The sequence below is a fragment of the Gavia stellata genome, chromosome 4 (genome assembly GCF_030936135.1).
Source record: "Gavia stellata isolate bGavSte3 chromosome 4, bGavSte3.hap2, whole genome shotgun sequence".
NCBI classification, from domain to species: domain Eukaryota; kingdom Metazoa; phylum Chordata; class Aves; order Gaviiformes; family Gaviidae; genus Gavia; species Gavia stellata.
Genome location: NC_082597.1, coordinates 40165444 through 40189390, shown reverse-complemented (window position 1 = coordinate 40189390; position 23947 = coordinate 40165444). Strand labels below are relative to the sequence as shown.

Genomic DNA, 23947 nt, shown 5'->3' with positions numbered 1-23947 from the left:
TTTTTTTCATGAGTTACGTGACTTGGAGGCCTGTTGCCTCCTCCCCCGTTCTGTGTAACGCCGGCCTCGTGCACGGCAGCACCGGCCCTGGCTTTGCCCGGCAGCGCGCAGCAGCACACCCGCGTTCCCCCCAAGAGCCGCCATCTAGGCGCTTACTTCCCACTGTACTTCTATACCAAGTTATTTCTGCCCAGCAAAGGGGCTGGCAGTTTCCCCAGTTTAATGTCATCATATTCCTGGAGGTCAGCTCTCAAGCCGGGCAAAGCATTCTAAATTGCTGCTCCCGACCTCCCGTGCCCCTGCCAGACCATCGCAGGTATCTGCTGTTGTACCATCCACCTTGCCACTTAGAAGCAGTGCACAGGAGATATCCTGGCACAATCCCACTCAATACACTCCTAATTTCAGTGTGAAAAAATTGGTAACTAGTCTCTTGGCAGTTGTGCAGATGTGTGAGACCACATGCAAGCCTCGTTCTGTCGCTACTTTTCCACACAAAAAGCCTGTTAGTTACCTGGTCATGTAAAAAACAGTGAATTTGTTTGTATGACTTGTTCCTTAAGAATTAATTCTAGCTAGTATTTCTCCTCTTGCTGCCAGATACAAATCTCTTGGGATGTATGCAAAGCTGTTCGTTCTAGATTCAAACTGGCCGAAGACAGCTAGCTATCCCAATGGAGACGGCAAAAAAGACCATGGCTAAAACTCTGCCACCTTTCACATCTATCTCTGTTTTTTAGTATGTCAATACCCAGTTAGTAGTTCTCTTGAGTTCTTTGGGCTTTTTGCTTTGTTTTTTTCAAAGAGTTAGATATATTATCCCCCCAACCTTGTTCTGAAAACTACAGTACTAAATGAATTTTAATATCTTCAGTTTTCCTCATAGTTATGTAGAAAAGTATCTTAAGTTTTGGCTAGGGCTAATAACCCAACTAAAACAACGTTAACTATTTTTATCTGAGAATTAAAGCATTCATAGAGATTTGCACTGAACTAATGATTCATTTTAATTCACGTTTGCTGCTACTGTGGTGTGAGATGGGGGGAAAAGTGCCTCAGACAATTAACCAAGTTACGGCCTTTGCAAGATCAAATGCTCATAGAAAAACTTACTACAGCGAATGTGTCATTTTGGTTTAAGGGGCTTTTGACTATGATTAATATTTTGGCTATGATTTATACCATGTAAAAGCAGTGACACCCAAATAGGAAGAGCCCAGCAGCAGCGCTAGTTCTGAGTTCCTGCCTCTCGCTTCCAGCTGTGCAGTGCCCTCTGTTGTGCCAACGGCAATTTTTAAGGTCCCACTGTGAATAAGTGAAGGAAAAGAGAAAAAGTGCCTCATTTTAGTATTTTCATAAACGCATATACTTTGTAAATCACCTCATCTCTTTCAAGGTTAAGAAACAGAGCGTGTTTCAGTCTCAAAGACCGTTCGACACACGGGACAGCTCAGCTAAGCACAGGCTTGGTTGCTCAGGGGTGAATTCTCAATCAGACCTCCACGTGTCTCAGTATCTACTGGTAGCGCTTTAATTCCGATCCAGACCTTCTACTTACAGCCGAGTTATTAATGATGTAGGAACAACAGAGCAGCAACCGCTCCCTGGTTTCTCCAGGACCAATAATTCAGGCATCAATCACAGTATCTAGTTTGAGGCTTAACTTCAGTCAAACCAGTCACTTAAGCCTCTGAGCAGATACAAGTTTGAGGAAGGAAGGAAAACAGAGACTCTTCACCAAATCCAACTCTTCTTGTGCTCCCAACTGAAAATTAACAGATGTAGTGTTATGATTCATGCATAGGGCTTTTAACAAGGCCAGTTTATATCACTATTGGAAATCCTAGTACTAGACACGTAAGGCTGGAAGGTCAGCTCTTTAATGCTTGACTGTTCAATGACACCTATTTTGAGCTGGCTTCAAAATTTTATTTCAGAACAAAGCATCATTAGGTCAAGAATATGAGGCATATGCATATTTTAATTGGAATCACGTATATTAGTTGCATGATGTTTCAGTTATAATATTGCTAGCAATTAATTCTCTAACTGCATGTATTTTACCTACTGTCACATCAGAAGTGGTGCACTGAAGCATTTCAACCAAACATTAGTGGGAAGCTTGCTTTTTATTTGAAATGAAAGTACAAAGAACTGAAGTTTCTACTGAACCCTGTATCATGTTAGTATGGAAATGTTATGTATAATGGACCGCTAAGCAGCCATTCCCATTAGGAAAGCTGCAAAACTGTTGGCCAAGGATATGAAAACCTTCAGAGAACTGAGTTTTCAGATGTCTAAGTTACCTAACCAACATTGTGCAAGGACCACATAATGTTGTTTCTCAAGAGGTTCTGAAAATAAAACATCTCCTGAAGTTTCTAGGATTTTGTTCATTTGTTGGCTAGAAACATCTTTATTAAAATTATTCCTTAAAACAGGAACTCCCTTGACTTGGGAGGGAGAAAAGAGGAAAAACTGAATTTTGATAAATCACCACCATATTTTATAATTTCCAGAAGAAAGCGAAAAGGCCATCTGGACAGGACTTCAACCTTGTATTTTCTTGTTACATTGTTTCTGAATTTATCAGTACTACACTAACAAAGTCCATTTGGGTTTTGTGAAATCTTAGTCATTTAATAACTAAGAAAGGCGCACATTCAAATTGCTGGCATTTGATTCACTAGCCAGTAGACGATAGCAACAGTACTACCACAACAACAACAAAAAAAATCTAAGTCTACGTACATGAGAAAGATGTGACAGAACGCTAGTAGAAATGAAACAAAAGCTTGGAGAAAAATTTACACACTCCAGGTCATCATGTTCTGGTTTGCTGGTTTTTTTTTTACCACTGAGTAATGACTGGAATACTGGGGGCAGTTTAAAAAAAAGCAAAAAATATCTAAAGAAAAGCAAAAAAGGTTATACTAACAAAATACAGTACAGCGACACACTGGTAAATACTGAAGTAACCCACAGACGATTTTCAATGTAAAATCAATAGTTTATTGCCATGCTACAATTTTTTTTTCCAAATGAAGTTGGCACTGGTAAAGGGGAAAAATGTCATAATACATTTTAAAAAAAATGCGCATTTGGTAAGCTTTCTCAATAATGACAGCTTAAAACAAGTGAAATTAACTTTAAGATTAATGTGGAATGGCATAAAAATACACTCTTTCTGCATAGTATAATATCACTTTTTTCATAAAAGAAATATGGAATGTTTGTAAAAACAAATTAATTGAACAGGGCAAATAAATTGAAATTTTATAAACAATTTGGCAATGGTACTCCCACTGTTTAGACTTTTTTATATAAAAGAAATAAAAATCTAGAAAGCTACCTTTATACAAAGTCGCTATATTTGTGCCCTTAAGTAGGAAAAAAACATTTTATAATGCAAATTAGGACATACAATAATCTTACAATATCATACAATGTAATGACAAGAAAGGAACATACAACATAATATTTTGGCCTTTGTAGAAATGTCTGTTTCTGCATTTAATAAATGCATTTGTGGCACACTGGTGACTATTGTACTCTTACAACTACCAGTCAGCTTTCATGCTAGAGCGGTATTCAGCTGTACTGTAATGGCAGGTCTGCAGTTTAGTTAAAAACACAGACTTTTTCCAGGAGACGAAAGGTGATGCTGCAATGAAGCGAGAGGTGAAAAAGGCAACGTGCCTGCTGGCTGAGACATCTGTATTGTGGGACGCCATACAACACTCTTTCCTTTCATACCAGACCATTTCTTATACATTCAGCTATTAAGTACCAAAGTCTTAGGAGTGAGAACATCTGTGTTCCGAGATTTGGCAAAATTTCAGGGAAAATACAAAGTTAGTACCAAATATATAATATATTATATATAAAATGTGGGTGTATGATATACATACATATTCTAATGCAAAAAAACTGCATTAATATGGAGTTAAATTTGCTGACATCCATTCCTAAATAACATAACCATTAAAAAAAGGTGTAATCCTGATCTTTCACACACTTTCAAATCACTTCCTCTTTCATACATAATAAAGCAATATATATGCAAGTATGACTAAGAAATCAAAATTCACATAATAATCTGAACTCTGACCACAACAAATAGGATTTTTTTTTCAGTACATGTAATTAAATATATTTATATTTTTACAGTATTTTTAGACCATTCCTGAAGAACTTGACCAACCAGGTCCTCAGGTGTAACAGAGCCATTATGTCAGCAGAACTTGATCTTGTAGGAACACATCCAGTGGCCCTTGAAGTCAACACAAATCATTCGTTTGGCTTCAAAGGACGCTGCATGAGGCTCGAACAAGCTCTGGAAGGATCGCCCTACTAACAAGGAAAATTCCCTGATGACATCAAAGCTCCTACCTCAGATGTCCTTTCCTACTGTCAAAGTGAAGGACTGGAGCAAAACACACACACGGACTTGGGCTCTCTGGGTTGTTGGCAGGTGGCGTTGGGAATGACCATGTAGAGCACAGCCCCAGCACCAGGGAGTGGCAAGGTGAGCTTCACAGCACCTTTTGTACTAAGGCTTCTCGTGGAAAGCAGAGGAGCTGCTCCTCCACACTCATCGCTTGGCAATTCGGTCACCATGGGTCTCAGAAGTGAGCTGTGGCTGGAACCCCAAGGCATTAAGTACTTTGCAGACACAGAGGAAGACTGTCCCTGTTCTGAAGGGCTTGAGCCTATTTCTTAATCATATTTTTTACATAATCTCCTTTGTATATACACATCTTTGCTACATAGAATAGAATTACACCAAAGTAATGGATATAGCAGAAAATGTTGCCACAATATATGTATATTACCAGACTAAATAATTACTAAAACGGCAAGAAAAATTTCAAAATGCCCTTTGTAATATATAAAAATATAGAAATGTCCAACACTTGTTTCATCAACTTTAAAGGTAACTTTATCTCTCATATTCTATCTGTACACCTACATATTTCCAAACAAAACACTGCGTTAATCTGGAGTAAACACCGTGTTAGGATAACATCCTCATAAGACATCTGACAGACTTAGTCACATACCTTACAACACAGTATCACAAGAAATAATGTATACACGGTCAGAGTTACAGCTGCTAAGTTGTGGTTTTTTTCTTATTCACTTATCTTGTCCAAAAGAGGAAGTAATTCCTAAAGATTGCAAAAGAACCTTAAAATCATGACTGCCTGTCTTTTTCGTATATGCTCTGTAAGAAGGACATCAGCAACCTTGACTCCATCTTAACGCAGTTTTTTGTGGTGGAATTTCTTCTGCATAATTTTTTTTTGGAGTGTATATGAATTTAAAATAAAGATATCATAAATGAACTTATGTTTATATTAAGTAAATACTGTCAAATATAAATGCCTGAAAATGCCCATCAAGGAAAAGATGAGAAAGATCTTATAATTAAATTCCAAAAATACCTAATTCTATCTATCTATCAAACTGAAGGACCAGACTTCTTTAGGGAAAACAGGAGAATTTCAGATTTAAGTCCACTATCAGTTCCTACTAAATCAGTTTCATCTTATTTGCAGCCATTAAATAAATTAGTACAGTGTAGAAATGGAATTTCACCATTGATCCCACCTTACACGAAGAGGAGAATACTGCTTAGAAATCGAGGTCCAAATCAGATACATCATTATATGCTCAAAGTGGTAACTGACATTAATCAGAACTTGAAACAATCTGCTCTCTCCTGACGGTCTCATTGAGAAGTAGTTAAATGTAAAACAAAAACAAGGATAGCCAGTTTTTGAGCCAATACATGCTGTTAAAAAAAAATAGCAAAATCAACTGCTGGTCTGTCACCTGCAAAAGAGCAGCCCTGTTTTGACACTGTTTTGGATTTCATACAACTTACACCTTTCTGTGGCCCTTTTTACACCCAAGCCCTAGTCAGAGGTGTAAACACACATACACAAATATCCAAACATCTGGGGGGGGAAATTAAGCAGTTTATGATATGAAATGTCTATGTGAACACTTAAGATTTCTGTAGAAGTTCTGTAGACTTTAACAGGAACAGAAATAATGCTTCAGTGCACACTATTACGTTCAACCCATCATATGCAAAACTTACTTATCAGGGGAAACGAAAAATGTTGTAATGAGACTTAAGGTTTTCAGAACGGTCTTTTTTATATTGTTTCATGGAGTCACCAAGAAACACCACAAAATTAAAATTGGTCCCCCTCTTGACATCAATTTGAGAAAAAAATATTTTCCTGATATAACCAATGGATTAAATTCTCACTAACTGTATTTCTAGTACAATCTTTATTATGTACTTTTGGTTGCTGTTTCATCTTTTTTATCAACTCAGTTTCCTTGTAAATAATACACTAATGTATGTCTTTCCCAAATCACTGCATTAAAGGAATACCTACGGTTAAAGGCCTTCCCTTGTCAAATGTGCTTGAAGCAGCCAGTTTTATGTTATGGATCAGAAGTACAACTGACAGAGATGCTGCAATTTTTGCAGGACCTAGTTTATGTAAACTTTACATGTCTCAGTTACTAAAGAAAATGGTTACATATTCGTAGTTTCTCAATCTATACACCTGTGGGCCCAAAATAAATACCATCTAAATGCTGTGGAGAGATGTCAGCTGAAAACTGAATCCTAGATTACAGATACTAAACCTAACATCACAGCCTTTAAAGGGACTGAATTGAAAAAATATTTACCAAGTCTCAAAGGGTAAAGTGCATTGCAACTACATCTACTTCAAGGGGCAGAAAATAAGGAATGCTAAAGATGAGTAGCACGGGTAACAGGGACTACCTGTAAAATATAAGAGGGTAAAAAAATAGCCCAGCCCTGGAAAACATGTCGGACTTGTTAATATAAGGCTACAGAAAGTTGAATTTTCAGTATGTTCTCAATTCTGGGGGCTAGAGCTAAGAAAACACTCCCTATGAAGTACTGTGAAACTTGCAACAACATAAAAAAAATTACTCAGACCATCCCTTGTATCTGAGAACATTCAGGATAAATACATAGGACAGTGCACCGGAACTAAGGAGGGATATGGTTGGTTGGTGTAATTTTGGCAGGTCATTTAGGATCTACCTGAAGCCTCTGTTTCCCTATTTGTCAATTAAGAATATTACCTCCCTCACAGGTGTGTTTTAAGGGTCCAATTAATTAGTATTTCTGAAACACCCATACTATAGAGATGAGGACCAAATATTTCTAGGCAGCTAGCTACATCAAACACGTTTGCCTCAAAACACATGCTGAAGCATGAATTCGGCTCACAAATTTAAGTGAGCTGTGAGCTAAGAACAAGAATCACACCAGTATCATGAACCCAGTAAGTATTTTGTAAAGCCTGGCCATTTCTCTTCAGTACAGACCAAGACAGGTCCATAGTGTAAGGTGAGGCAATGGCAAAGATGTGAAGGAGCACTACCATTGCAGATCTGTAAAATGTCTAGCTCTAGGTAGTCATTACCTTCTTGAGTACCAAGGTCTCCCTACAAGTCAACAGGTCTATCACAAGAGTATGCATAAGTTGACCGTGAAATCATTAAATGAGAGTTAAAAAAAACCTCATTAAGTTCCTCATAATGGTCTCAATGACTCCCATCTTTTACTTCTGGAAATTATGTTCTTTGTGCATCTGGTATTTCAGTACCATACAGTCTGTAAAGAATAATGAAAGTCAGAGTGAAAAGGTTGCCTGATATCCCTTAATGGTGCGGCAAGATGCAGGTATTTCAGGTGCTACCACTGCTGCCACTACTAAACTGAGAGAAGACTAAAGAAAAAGTTAATAAAGGAACAGAAATACACTCCAATTTAAAAGACTGAAAATAATTGTAGTTTGTTTTTTATAAAACTTCGATTCAAATAGTGCATGAAGACCGTTAATTCTTTTTCAGATCTCCAAATGGCTTTTCTTGCATGCTTTTCCCTCACTCACAGTTCAAGGGTTATTTTACATCACATCAGTTCACACAAGTGTCAGTTCCTTTGCAATCACAGGCTCAAGTGTAATCTCTTCTGCTGCTAGTACCAGGGTGCACCTGCAATACTGCCGGAATTCTACAATTGTTCAGAGTATTAGAGTATTAAAAAAAAAACCCACACAAACTTCTGCTAAGGGTGCATCTGGCATATTCAACGAACAACATTCCACCTGGATGTACCTGTAACACTGAGCAGCCATCACTGTAACCAAGTTCACCAACTGCAAAAGGAAAAGAAGTATGCTTGTAGATAATACTACCTTCAGATAATTTACTACATATCTTTCTAAATTATACTATCAACTATGGATGCACATTGCTAGAATGTACAATTTTCTATAAAGAACTATCAAGTCCAGTACCCTGCCTCCCATGCAACCTGTGTCTGATGCTTTAGAGGAAGACAGTAACTGCATAATAAACCTTTCCAGTTGTGCAATAATGCATGCTGCTGGAGAACTGGGATATTTCTGTCAGGCATAAAAAAGTAGAACACTGGACAAAAGACAACCATTTGACCTTCAAGAGTCTTTCTTTGTCAAATGCAGAGTAAGACAAACACAAACAACCCTGAACAATAATTAAAGCTATGTACAAAATTTTGACTTTTAAAACAAGACATTATGAAACAGATAAAAAGGAAACACACAAATGCAAAGAAAGGAAGGCACACTGAACTAAAAAATTACAAGAGAGCCTTAATTCATACAGCCAACCTGTGAATTCCTTCACAAAAAAAAAAAAACAAACAAACCAAAAACAAAACTCTATGAGATTAAAATTCTGTCAGATTTCACAGGGAACTTGATACACCACTCAGAATTCTCTTCTAGCAGAAGGAGCTTAAGGCTGGGTTTAGATACATTTATAGCTCTGATCAACAAACTTCGATGTGACCTCTCAAATATCACACAAGTTAAGAAAACTATCGGGAATTAAAGGCCTTCTTGCCCATGTGGTCTTAAAAAAAAAAACCGAAACAGACAAAAAAGGTGTGGTGTTTATATCCCTTGAGATGAACCAATACATCTTGTGTACATCAAACTGAGTGAATTAATGCATTACATACATTTCATTCTGGAGGAGCCACTTCAATGAGGAATGAACGTAAGATAGGTATCTTGAAAGATTAGGTTTACCTGTTAATAATGCACGTATCAGGAGGCTTTAAAAAGTGTTATAAAATGCCATTAACGAGTATAGGCACCAGACCAGAATATTTATAAATTCAAAACTGGCATGTCACTCAGATTCTAATCAATTTAAAGAGGCACTGTGAAAGGTGGTGATGCTGCTATGCAGTAATTACTACTACTGTAGAATGAAATAGTGTTACCTAAATGAATACTTGATCTACATTAATTCCCTTTAGTTAGACAAGTACATGAAGTATGCAGAAAAAGTTCTGTTAGTCTATAAAAGGCGTTAGTGTTAAGAAATGCAAAGTATTTGCATCGTCAATTTTATAAACTTCACAAAAGGTGCAAATGATTTAATGCTTCCCAGGCTCACATAGGCAGGTCAGTACTGTTATGTCTAGTTTTCCTAGAAGTACCATCATCTCGGGGCAGTGCTTTTTGCAAGCTTGACATAGCAGCAGTTCTTTCAATGTCTATCACAGCATACAGCTCTGTGCGCCTGGTTGGAGTTTGCGGAAGTGGAGTGGTGGGGGTTTTTGGAGTCTGAGGGTTGTCGGAGTCACTACCACCTTCCAAGTCAACCTGTATATAGTTGAGCTGCCTGTGTTCTAAACTTGGACGCCTAATGTCAAAGTTAAAGACTGTTGGGGTACAGTCCCGACGTCGTGTAAATTCTACTTTATGAGCACTTGCTGGTACTGTTACATTCTCTGTATTGACATAATTATGCATTGGATCTAGGTTATTGTGGTAGCCATTCAGAGATGGGGTCTTTGGTCCTAAACTGTCATCTTCATCTCTACTCAGCTTGCGGGCTTCCCAAACAGGAGGCAAGGATGGCAAGTTCTCATAGTTCAACAGCGCAGTTCTCCTCTGAGCAGAGTTGTTAATGTTCTGGGTGTCTGAGGTACTGGTTGATGTCAAACGACCTCTCCTGACCCCTGAGGCACTAGGGATTGATAACCTATTTATATTTTCATACACCAATTTATTACCAGATGGTGTTTCTCTACGTTCATCACTGTCGTAGCCAGTGTCCCATTCAGTGTTGTTTGTGCTGCTGCCGCTAACTTGGTCTCTCCCAAGTTGCTCCAGTTTCTCTCTTTCCATTAACTGCCTTTGAACGGGTGTTGGTCCTAAAACAAACTTGACTCCTTCAGGCTCCAGGAGAACCTGAGCATCTCTGTCATCAGTACACAACTGATCTTCTTTCACTTTAGTTGGTTCAGTGTTTGAAAGCTTTGATTCCAGTGGCACATGCACACTTGATCGATTTTTTCTTTCCTCTTGTACCCCAGTAGTGTTGACGTAAGTGTGCACCTAAAAGGGGAAGGAAAAAAAAAAGGAAATTCAAATGCTATTTGCGCTTTTTCCCCCCCCTCCAGATTTCTTTCCTTCTTAACTCCCCACTTTTCTAATCAAAATACCTGAAAACCAAATCTCGTGACAGCAGCTTTTTAAGAGCAAAGGTCATCTCTCTTACATTTTGCTGAACTGTGCTCAATTTGGGGTTTTTTCCCTTGAAATTTTGTTGTTCGTTTGTTAATGTTACTCTAAATAAAATTAGAGGTACTCAAGCCAGACAAAAGAATGCAATTTATATCCTACATTAATAATTATTTTGATTTGTTGTTTTATCCCAGTTGTGCTCTGGCTACAGCTTTTCAGGTTCTATTCCAGCTCTGCTCTTCTCAGGGCAACCTTGGGCTGCTCCAACTTAGCTCATTAGTTCACTTGGATGAATCAGTGAAGCAGAGCTCTACTTTGTTGTCCCTTAACATGACAGTGACCAACAGTTCAACAGTTGCTTCAGCTAAATTTATCTTTACATGCCACACTGCAAAGGAAATTTACTGTCCATTAAAAAAAAAAAACCCAAACAAACAAACCCTAAAACCACCCAGAATCTCGCCTTGTGTACTACTTAAGCAATGAGAAGAGAGGTTGGCTCTACTGGCAGAACAGTCCATTCTTTCTTCAAGAGCCAACAGCCTACTAATACCAGAAACTGAAACAGACAAACATATACTTCCGTAAGAACCATGGCACTCAGATTTAAAAAGGAGCAGGAGTTAGACCAGATGCCACTAGGAAAGGCAGGAATACACCACTAGTTTATCCCTCCAAGTCCCCACAGTGGATCAACACGAAGCTGAAAGGTAAAGACTGAAGGAATGGATTCTTTCTCTAAATTTTAATTCTTTGTCTGGATACGCAAACAGCAAAAGTAGTATTTTACAGCAGTAGTCATCTAGCCTTCCCAACTTCTCTGTCAAGCTCTACAAGCTGAAGTGTTATTTATAGCTCGCTTGACTCCTACATTGATGCTTTAAACTCATTTCCTCTTCAGTAACTCCAACAACAACACTTGGACTTTTCTGTGGGGGCTCCTAACAAATCCTTTCCCACAAGACAGTTCACTGCACTTTGCTCTGGTTACCTTCTCTCATGTCCAACACTGTTTCTTGTCAAGCACAACAGCCTTCCTAAACCACATTACATTTCATTAAACTTGACTATCATTTTCATCAGCAACCTGAATGATGAGATAGAACACACCCTCAGAAAGTTTTCAGTCTATCCCAGATTGGTAGGGTTTCCACTGAGAGGTATCTCAGCAGCCTGGAGAAGTGACCTCACAGAAACCTCATGAAGTTCAGCAACTGCAAAGTCCAGTGCCTGGCATGGAACAACACCAACAGTACAGGCGAGACACCAACTGACTTGAAAACAGCTTTGCAGAAAAGCACCAGGGGTCCAGATGGATGGTGAATTGAATGAGTGTGCCCTTACAGCAATGAAAATCAAATGTGCATTGGTTTGTGTTAGCAAAAGCACAGCCAGTAGATTAAGGAAAGAGATTATTATCATCAATTCAGCACTTGTGAGACTGAATCTGTAGTAATTTGTTCCCCAGTACAAGAAAGACACCACTGTAGTGTAGCAAATCCAGTGGAGGGCCATGATTAGAGGGGCTGGAACATTTGACATACAAGGAGAAGCTGAGAGCACCATCCTTATTCAGTCTTAAGAGAAGGCCAGGAAAAATCCTAATAGCTGTTTTCAGCTACCTAATAGATAAAGACAGAGCCAGACCCTTTTTGGAGATGTTCAGCAAAAGGCTAAGGGGCAACAGACACCAGCTGTAACAGGAAAAAAAATCTGATTACATACTAGGGAAAAATGTTTTCACAATAAAAGTGCTCAAACACTGGAACACATGGCTCAGAGACACTGTGGAATCCCCTTGTTTGGAGTATTCAAAGCATGACAGGACAAGGCTCTGTGCAGCCTCCTCTAACTTTAAAATTTGACCTAAAGGACTCTAGAGGTCCCTTCTAACCTAAATTATTCTATTATTTCTATTCACCAAATAGAAGACTTACATGTAAAGAAGCTTTTTGACCAGGATCTCTCATTATAAAATACAATTTATGTGTTTCAAAACAATTACTGAAAATTTTGAATAGAGTATATGCAAATACATAGTTTCTGTATCTTTATTTGCATATAAATATGAAGAGCAACTTAAAATAGTTGCTCTTCCTCAGCCAGCTATCCTACAAAGAATCATTTTAAAGAGGCAAAGCAAACACTTTTCTGAGGTAGTTAACATACGGTAGAAATACATTACACCAGATACTGGAAAACATAAATGAAAGCCTACAGAATAAACATTAGGAAAAACTGAACTAACGTAGATTCTAAATGAAGGGGGAGGAATACCCACTTGCTCCTCTGCTACAAGTAAAGGATGTGTTGATTCTTCACCGACAGAGGGGAGGCGTGCACTTCCGACAGAAGGATGTCTGCTGGAAGGATGTGATGAAGCATCTCCAAAAGATGGATATCTGGGATAGCCGTTAGGTAAACTTTGTGCATTGAACCCAGGAGCTGATTCAATCAGAAAACAAGCAAAACCATATTAAAATAGAACATTTTACTGTATATGAGTAAGATGTTTTATATCTTAATTTTCCATTTTCAAAAGAGAAATTACAATATGTAGAACTATTAAATATTCACAAGACTCAATTTTGCTGGAGGGAAGGAAAGAAAAAGCAAATTGCAGAGTATAGCATCCCAGTATTTACTGAGAAACGTGTCTGAAGCAACCGCCGACATCTAAGTGTATTACGCACCACAGTAAATGTCCTATCCAACTTCTCTTTTTACCATCAGCAACATGTCTCCCTAACAAACAGGGATGGACTTAAGCTTCCATTTCTCTGAGATAATCAATAACCTGGAATTCCTCATTTCAAATATCAATCCATCTGCCTGGGATTACTTAAAATCCTCCAGTATTTTTGAAAGGAATTCACTCTACCCAGGTGTGATATTACCGTTACTTTTTTCCTAATAAAAAGGTTGGAACGTTGCCCAACATTAACATTTCTCAGAAATGCTACAAGTAAAATATGGTGATGCATTATAAAGCAATTCAGTAGGTACATACTAAAGCAGCGTTCTTATGCAACAACTAAGTTCCCAAAACTTATTTCTTAAAGCTGAAGAACTTGACCATGGTAGTTTCGCTCCCAAGACTTAGGATTCTCAAAAAGAGAATCCTCAGCAAGTACCTCAAGAGAATGCATTACTGGTAACTAGCCTATTAGCTGAAAATAGCATTTAATTTGCATTAAATCTTTAAGCAATTAAAAAGAAAACTAAGCTAAGTACCATATTACATTCAGGTATGTCATCTGACAGTATAACCATACTTACTGGTAGGCGTTCGAGGGGTTCTTGGAGCTTCCAACTCAGTTTGATGATTATTCCTTTCTACTACTGGTTCTTCTACCACATTTATGCTATTATTCTGCATTATCTCTTGCAACATATTAAACAGCTCTTCTGCACGGGCACATTTAAAAGCAAAGATTCCTATAAATACACAAGAAAAAAATCAAAATCCTTTAACATAAGAAACATGCCTTACAATGTATATGACTTTCAAACAATAAAACTGGAATCCACATAATGAATACCTGTTAAAGAAGCAAAAATGTTAAGAAATTTTTATTGTGCCAAAACACACAAAATTACTGTGAAAACTTCTAAAGTGTTTATCTAATACAAGTTTCCCATGCACCAGAAGTTAAATTAGAACAGAAAATTGATTCAATTAAAAGCAAAACTAAGTTTTGAGTGCTAAAGGAGGGATATAAAAAAAAAGCACAAAACAGGGCAAGATATTTTTCTTTTTTTTTTAAGCTGATAAAAAGGATACCTGTTAAATAAATAAATAAATAAACACTAAATTAAACTACTGTAGTGCTACAAGGTTGTATTTTTTAAACCAGATTTCTATTAAATTACCATAAAAATAAGATACCTGCACAACAGGAAAGAAGGATTTAAACACTGGGTAAAAGCTTAGTTTCTTTAAGAAGATTAAAATTAAAAGCTAGTAAGACAAAGTGTGTGAACGGACAGTAACAAACCAATTGCCTTAGGCTAAAGGATAGACACAGACCACAAAGTTAGCAGCAATACCATGTATTTTGCGTGTGTATTGTGCCACTTTGCTTTTAAACAGCAGGGAGCGCCCCAACTTACCCTCACCAGCAAAGTCGCAGCTTTGGATTATTCTTCCATTGAAAGCATGAAGTTAAAGTTGACACGCTTGTTAAATGTGGGTGCAGGTGCTCATTTTTTAAAGTGAGTATTACAATCTTAAAACACTCTTTACTAAAAACTACCTACCTATATAGCTAGTTCTCTAAGTGCAATTATGTTAATATGCTGGCAATTACTATCACCATATATTTATTTAAGGACACAGAACTGTGACAGGTCAGAACTACCAGAAATGCTCCACATGGTAGAAGTTCACAATAACCCAGCGGGGAATATACCAAGTGGGCTAAGAGGAATGACACTCAACAATTAATATTCAGCTGGTGCAGTGAATAAGCTTCATGCTTGCAACACAGCAGCTGTAGAGCTTCTTCTAATGCATTTCCCCAACCCATAATTCAGCTGAAGTACAATAGTCCATGTTTAATTTTTTGTTTATGTCTGCAAATTCACACTGGATACTTAAACCTTAATGGACAAAAAATAAAATTAAAAAAAATCTAGGTTTACAAGCTTTAAAAAGCTCCCAGTATGTTTCTGAGAAAGTCAGCTGCCTTTAGCCCTTCATTTAAAAAAATGCTTCCAAATTGCCAATTCCTTAAAATATGAGGTGAACCAAACTGGCACTGAAACTGCAAGCAAAACCAACTTCATGAAACCTTGATCTTTATTAAATACATTCATATTAAATACAATGTGATCTGTCACTTACACAACATGGTAACACACTAGCTCCTCCAAGTTTTCTATCCTGAATTATCCATTAGCTGCATTCCCAAAACATGTCTTCAAGGTTTTGAATATCTAACACAAACTCAGTGTTTTACCATCAGTGCATTCTGACAACTTATCAATAGATATAATTTGAAATTAAATGGAAAACACAAACAAGAATATTGACTAATGCAATCAGTAGCAGTTTCTGGGCAGTATTCAGGGTATTCTCAAATGAAAGACTTCTCGGTCATCTCACCAAGTGAAGTTTTGCAACTGTGCCCGCAAAACCCAGTGTAGGTCTCAGGAACAATGCTCCATTGCAAAAAGGCAGCAGAGAGAACACTTTCTGCCAGATTTCTTTTTTCTCAATATTCACAGTATTTTAATATTACGTAAGGAAGGCAAGAAACAAAAGAGGGAGGAAAAGGTTGCTGCTTACACAGCCTGCTTAATGTTCTCTATTTAGAAAAAAAGGAAATTAGGAGGGAAGCAGAGAAGTCAATTAGACTCGGTGGAAAATTTTGCAGACTTGCTAATAGGCTCTGGAAAAGAACCTTCTAAATAGTATTTTCAATTTAATTTTATTAGTATCTATTTTACGTGTTTAGAAGAAGTAGTAATTTAAACCTGCAAAATCAATTAAAGTTCTTCAAAACAAAGTTTATTACTTTCTTCTTAGAAGTCTGACAATTTAGTTCAGTATGGCGTATACTGTCACATTTGAAAAGACCTCCATTTCTCATTAGGAGATGAACTGAGAATGCCTTCTAAACTCTTATCAAAAAACCCACAACTGTCTGCCCTTACCTCTGCTTGGACAATGAAGATTGACCAGCTTCTTTCATCTTCCTGATTTTTTACAGTGAAATTAAAAAAAAAAATTGCAATTGCTAAATATCATTATTGATAAAAACACTAATAAATGCTAAAAATCTATAAGAAAATAAAAATGCAACTTAATTTCATAACATATGAATACGTAAGAATTCCAGCTTCATACAGCTACATCACAGTAGAAAGATGCAAAACGAGGCTGAGACCTCAACCAAAACAGCTATTCCCTCGGGGACTACTGCAGTGAAGAGAGAGAGAGAAAAGCCTAAATCTTCTCACTGGGAGCCAGCCTTGGCCAAGGCAGGCATGATCTGGGAACCGGAAAGGTAACCATCTTTCTCCAATTAAAGCCCCACAGAAAATAACTGAGCATAGCTGGAGTTTACACACTGCAGACAAAAACATGTCAAAATTTGAGAATGATGTCATTGATATAAATGAAAGTGGTATTTGTTTTAGGTAGAGGATGAAACACAAGTGTGTTACTGAAAACAGTAATAGAGTAGGGATATCCAGTTCGTACCAGTGCTCCAGTCTTTCAAAATCTAAAAATAGAGAATTCTTTGAATTCCAAGGAGATTCCTTCACAGTTCCAGGTTTCACTGCCCCTCCCTGAAAGTCAAGTCAACCTCTGAGGTAGAATTTCCCTGTCAAAACCACCTCCTAAGTTGACCAGAAGTATCCACACATACAAGCATGAAGTGCGGCAGACCTACAATGCCAAAAACTATGCGTAACTCAAATCCTCCTTTTATCGTAAGACCATTCCTCATAAGATAACTTACTTTTCTTTCAGAAACCACATTCACATATAAAACTACAGCCTTTATAACCCTTGCCAAAGGACAGGCCAATATACTTTTTTTTAAACAAAATTGTCTTCCAACATTGAATAAATTTCCGAAAAGCTTTATATACAAAAATTCCACATACCTTGTCCAGTTTGACACCTCCGGCCACTTTCAAAAGAGAAAAGATTTGAGTCATAGCCATAGCGACGGAGACAGAGGTAGTGCCATTTTACAGAGTCCCTTTTACGGGTGTACAAAATTAGTTCTGTATCTGTAAGTTCCATTATGCCAGAACCCAGTTCATTACCATCATCATCCACATTAATAACCTATAAAAAGGAAGTTAAAAAGATTAGGTAAGTACTCTTCTGAGCACCAATACCACTACTAATAATATCTTGATGTTTCACTCATGCGCTCCATCTGCTCTGTCATATTAGTTATGATCCTTGAGGTAAAAGTTGAAAAAAAAAACAAAAAAAACCAAAAAAACAAAACCAAAAACACCCTCACCAAACCAGTTCCTTTGCTCCCCCAACCCAGAATTAAAATAATACATATTTAAAAGCAATATGAGTGAGACTGCATAATATTATTGTAAAATCTGAGGAGATATTTTAAATAGAAGAGATTTGTAAGTTAAGGTTTTTTTAACCTGGCTTTATATACATATTCTAGTATTTCCACACGGATAAGGCATACCTCAGATAATGAAATCTTTCAGAGCCCCATTTCTAAAAATATAACCCCACTTAGAGTTGGGAAAAGGAATGAAAAAGGATAAGGGGCTCCAAGATAAAGCTTCCTTCACATACCTGTATAGCCTTGCACTGTGCCGAATTAACAGACTGTTTTAGATTTATTTTCTGCCTTTTAAAATTCAACAAATAATTCAAATACGCTATGGTTATCTTGCGTGAAAACGTGTGTATAAAGCTTAAACTCTTATTCTTTCTGCTTTTAAACCAGTCTGAGGTCATCTGCATCCTCTACGGAATTCAGGCAACGTATATTTTCCTCCACATGTATTTTATCTCACAATGCCGCTTTTAGTGGGATTCTTTCTTACTCAATAAAATGGCTACCAAAAAATCTTCCCTATGATATCAATTAATCTTACTCCTTAAAGAGACATTTTCAACTTGAGATCTAGGCAATTGAAAAGAATTAGGAATAGTTTTATCTGCCACTGAGGCTTATGCCAACTTTTTTCATTTTGCAAATTACATTCTTTCATTATTTCCCCCCTGCTGTTAAATCAGTGACCCACACAAACAATAGAGAAATTCTACGACGAGAAAAATAGGAACTAGTTACACAAAGTGGTGTCAAATGCATAAAATATTTTTCTGTTTTCTTACTTTTTATCCTTCAGCTTTTTGTACTGATAATATTAAACATTTCCACAAATTCCCATGGCTTTAAAGCTCATTTCAGTGTTGCCCTAAGGCAATGCATGAATAATTTTTCACTATGGAGGCATTACATTCCTTTGCCAACTCACAGAGACAGTTTGGAGCACAGAAGCAAATCTGACTTGTGTGCCTATGCAAGGTATGTTTACTTAAAGTCACTGACTTCAGCAGCTTCATGTTAAGCACGTTAAGCACGTGAACAAGTGTTCACAAGCTTATAAATTCCAGGGATATAAGGGGCAGAAGCACATTTATAAATAAAATTTCTTCAAGTAAAGGACAAAAGTTCTCAAAGTGCTATAATCAGTAGTGATCTTCAAGTAAAATCAGCAGTCCTAAAATTTTCCATTGCTGACCCCACATCCAGGTTCATAATCACACTTCTCCAGTAGCTCTTCCCCTATACTTAGGACTCCCTTCCTAGCTTCCATAACCTCCCAGAGGCAACAATGCTTACTTGGGCCCTACCAACTGAAATGGAGGTGGATCAAAAGCACAGGGCTGCTTCTTCTTCCTGAAGATCAAAACCGTCATTAAAAAGCCTACCCAGTCTAGAGAATTCCTGTCAGTGCTGCTAAGAGAGGATTTCTCAAAGGGACAAGAGAAACCTGTAGCCAGATACCTGTAACTCTGCAATGTTTTAACCATTCAGGAATACTCACCCTATTTTCATTGAAATTTTTTCCATCATAGACCTACTCTGCAAGAAAACAACAAAATAATTCACAGCATACCACATCAGTTGCTTACCTTAAACTTGTTTCGATGGTTATCTGGGACAGATTCTTTATCTGGACAGCTACAACAGCTACCCATGACTTCTTTAGAAGACCATGTGATCTCTAGAGGGGAAAAAAACAAACCCAAAATGATCATTTAGTTGAAGTAAAAACAGAGTCTCATCAACAAAACAATCCAACACAAACTGCTCCCTGAAATTAGAATTCTTCATGATGAATTTTGCAGTCATAAGTAATAAAAAATCAACACAAATATTACAAATATTTTTAAATAGTTAAGTTAGATTTGGCATTAAGGAGTGGCAACACCGAGCTGTTAAAGTCCTACCAATAGTTCAACTTGAGGTTACTACCAAACAGACCCATCTGATTTGTCACCTTAATTCCCATAGTAGCAGCTTGGGGGAAAACAAAACCCAAAAGCTTACTGGGTGCGATTCTCATCTCCTAAATCAGGACCTTTACACAAGACAACTACCTGGATTCCAGTTCCGTCCAAATGAGCACTCCCCAGCTTAGACTGCTGAGCACAGCCCTAGTGACGCCCATACAAGCCCTGGGCTGTAGGAGGTTACCAGGCACAGGCAACACAAAGAGCCCACATGGCAATCCTGAAAGGCTGCCCTGGCTTCTGCAGCTCCAGGGCTGGCTTGCAATAGAGGGTGGAGGCGATCCAGGCCTGGAGGCAGCCCTGTGCTGGCAGCCGTGCAGCGAGGCTCTGTGCTTCCACTTTTAAATACTTCCCATATAGCAATGTACATAAAACTATGTAACAGAAGTCAAGGGAAGGAAAAAACCCACATTCAACACAAATATTTTAAAACTTGGGTCTTTATTTCTATTAAGTTCCGTTTGGATTAAACTGTGTTATACAGTCTACTTCATTTGCTATAAAACAGTAAAATATTAAACTAACAGAGAACGGCATGACTCAATTAAGGAAAGAAAAAATAAATATTTTATATTTTTTTATATTTTCATTTAAAGATTTTTGTATGTATGATAAAACTTTCATAAAACAGTGTGATAAAATGTTCATAGAACCAAGTCTCACAGCTTGCTTCTCCTTCCTCTACCACCTTGCAGCGGGTGTTAAGTCTCATATTTCTTAAGTACAAGAAAGTCAAACAAAAGAAAACTTATACAATAGAAAGATGATGTAAATGGGTTAAGAACTATAATTTCCACTACACAAATGAAAAGTGGGACAAAATCCTGGAAGAGAGCTGGTAAGTCAACAAGACATATGACATTAGGAATCAAGAAGAAAGAAGACAGAACTGGTTGATAACTTTCCTGACTAAAGGGGAAAAAAATCTGATGTCACCTTAAGAAAACTGGGACTTGCTTTCTAGACAGGCATTTGTATTAGCATGCAGCAGTAGTATCCAAGTAGCACTTTAGTCTGCTGAGAAATAAGGTGCAAAGAATACAATCAAGAGCAGATAACTCTTCCCCTCTTCTTGACCAGAAAAGCCAGTCAAAAGAGATTATTGCTACCCTAGAGACTGTATAAATCTGTGTAAGTCTGCCACCAAAACCCTGAAGAGCTGAAATGGAGAACTTAACAGAAAGGGTAACAACATGGCTTGGATTAATCCGGTAAGAAAGAGGCAGAGCACCACACGCATAGTCAAAAATCACAGATTCTCTAATGTCGTTTCTGGCCATAACATGAAAACATACATTAATTTGACAGAGCTTTTTTCCCAACTCAACATGAAACTGGGGGGTTTGTTGTTTGCTTCTACTGTTGCAGAGAGAAGCTATGCTACACACAACTGGTTTTTTGCCTAGAGAAGTCCTGAATTTTATTAATCAATCCAGTCACTCTCTCCATTATAAACTACTTTTAATACTCTTCACACATATATCCCATTATTATTTTAGCTATTCCATTTTTTTGCTTATGTATTCTGCCTGTTTTGTTTAGAAAGGGAGATACAAGTAATAACACCTATTACTAATTTCCTACCCTGGCACCCCACAATGCCTCACTACAGTAATGTTCAGACATTGGTCTTGTTAGCCTACTGATGCTACCCTGTTTACTCCAAGAATTCACTGCTAAAAAGAGCAGTAGGTGACAATAGCTGCAATGCAGATTAACAATGAATATATAAGTTTGCAGCAAAGGTTTTCAAGCTCTGATCCATACAGCAGTCATAGTTGCAGATCCTTCTAGTAACCTTCAGGCACAGATGCTTGCACTTAATAAAGCCCAGTCTTAGACTTCCCCAAACATTTTGACAAAGTGGAAACAGAACTAGACAGTAGCGTGCTGTTACAGTATCATGACTTTCTTTGCATTCGGCATAAAATAACTGATCAAATCTGTTGGAGGCAGGTGCCTGCAAACTTAAAAAACAAACAAAAAAATAGCAAAGAAGTTTGGGAAAAATCACTAGACTTGCAAGCAGAAAGCTGTAGTATATGAAGATGTATTAAGTATAGCCACTGTATCTCAAGAACGGCAAAGGAAGGGTATGTAATCAATAACCATAGAAGTTTTTTATTTTGTCTCCAATATATTCTAAAATTAGTACTTCAGAAAACCAAGAACTGCAATGCTACTTCAAAGGAGAGATGTGAACCAAGGCTATGAGGAAGAAATTAAACAGCCAGGTAACTGGCAGAATTAAAAATCACTCACCTAGATTTGGCCATTAATATTCCCAGCCTCTGCTGCAGCATCAGGGCTTCTGTCATACTCAAAGGGTCATGCTGTCTTGTCACAGAACTAATCATTTGACCTAGAACTAGAAGAGTACATAAAAATATAATTTTTCTTGTTTTTAAGATGCCAGATAGTAAACTAACAAAAATACATATAATTTTGGGGTTTTTTTTTATTTTGGCAGTATTATGTCAAGTGACGTCTTCATGGCTAAGATGCATCTTAAGTGGAGTTTTAGAGAAGAGACTGATCTCTTAGAGCTTCCCCAGCATTTCAGTGCCTAGCTGGGTCTTGGAAGAAAATAATCTGGTGTCCCTTTCTGCAGCGTAGTCTGTCGCACTCAGGACTCCACTCATTCTCCACTCACTCCTTACCCAATTTAGTGTGTGGAAATGACAGATGCGAAGCTCCCGTTATCCTTGGCACATACCGAACCAAACCACAGCAGACAAACAGAAGAACACATACAACTTACTCTGCTTAATTCCCTCTTGCTCCTACTGAACATATACAAATGCTGACTTGTATGGCTAACACATCACCCTTTCTTTGCTTCCCTCATGATTCTTGCTCCATGACATTAAATATAAATTGCTTGCTTTCACTTCCCCCCTGTCCCCCAGATTACTCTCGTACTAGCTATCCGCTCACATTTAACACCAAAAACTCAACTGCTGCTTCCATCAGGCTAACAGTTGGCAGCCTCTATTCTCTGTAAAATTGCCAAATGAGCACTTGATGTTTCCTTTGACGCTGCTTCTTAAACTCGAGAGAAGGGCTAAATTCTCAGAAAAATATTAGCCTTTCTTATCAGTCTTTCAGGACGTCTGTGCAAATTTGTTTGAGACCATTGCAACTCTGCTTATCAATACTGAAGCAATTCTTTGTATTCATCTGCTGTCCTCTCTGCCTTGCACCTGGATTAAAAGCATTTTGGGAACCCAAAGCACTCTTTTTTTGCATAGTATCAAGTGTAACATAGTGCCAAACTCATCCTAGGTCCTAGGCATCATGATAACAGTTGCAGAACACTCTTACTGTGGAGGGATCGCGCAAGAGAACAGCAGAAACTCAATACTGGTAAATGCCAAGTAACACACCTAGCAAAGGAGCTCTATCTGTTAGGAAAGATCAGTCATGTAGTCATGCAGTTCAATGAACACATTAGCTCAATAGCTATCATAAAGCAAATGAAACAGAATTGTTCGGAAAGAACTAAGTGCCAAAACAAAAATACAATTCTATTGTATGAATCCACAGTGCACCCACAGATGTAGTAATGTATGCAATCGTGCCTCCCCCTGTCAAAAAAAGACAGATTAAAACCAGAAATATGCTACTTGGACTGCTCAGCCTGGAAAAAGGGACCACACAGGACAGAAAAGATGAGTACAGAATTATAGGTGACATTGAGAAGATAAATAAAGCACAACTATTTTCCAAATGCAAGCATTAGGGAGCAGCAGTTGACATTATTAAGGGGCAGGTTCAAAAGAACTACACGAAAGCACTTTTTGCACATGGTGTGTAGTTAAACTTTGTGATCCACAACGTCTTGTGGGAATGAGTTCCAAAAATCTAAAGATTCAGAAAGTAATTGGACAAATGCAAGCCCCATGAAAAGCTTTTAAACTCAAGGATGTCACATTTGGCTCAGAAAGTCTCTAAGCTGCGGATACTTAGAAGGGTCTTAGGGAATGATCATAAAATGCTCCTTCTTACTATTCCCTTTCCTATATATTTACTACTGGCTGTCAGAATTTACTATTTACTGGCAGAAACAGGATACTGGACAAGCCGATACTTCAAGTCTGACCTAATAAAGCCATTCTAGTTAAATAAAAGGATGACATGGACTCAGCAAAAATTTTTGAGTGTACTGTCATAAGACATTAAAAAAAGAAATAATTAACAACTTGTATTTAACTTGAAACTAAAATCTAGATTTCACAAAGGTACAGAAGCATAAACTTATTGAACTGCTTGATAGAGATCTGCATACACATACTACACATAAAGATTCTCTGCTGTGCCTAAGTGGTATTTA

At 37.7% G+C, this 23947-nt stretch overlaps 1 protein-coding gene across 1 annotated transcript; it reads right to left on the bottom strand.

The window, feature by feature from the left end:
* Positions 1-9512: 9512 nt before the first annotated feature.
* On the bottom strand, positions 9513-19299 carry FRS2 (fibroblast growth factor receptor substrate 2). The gene is made up of 5 exons (XM_009814262.2): positions 19234-19299; positions 17211-17397; positions 13872-14030; positions 12874-13037; positions 9513-10463 (listed from the first exon to the last, which is right to left on the bottom strand). The coding sequence occupies exons 1-5, from the start codon at positions 19297-19299 to the stop codon at positions 9513-9515; spliced, it is 1527 nt and encodes a 508-aa protein (XP_009812564.1).
* Between the last annotated feature and the right edge of the window lie 4648 nt (positions 19300-23947).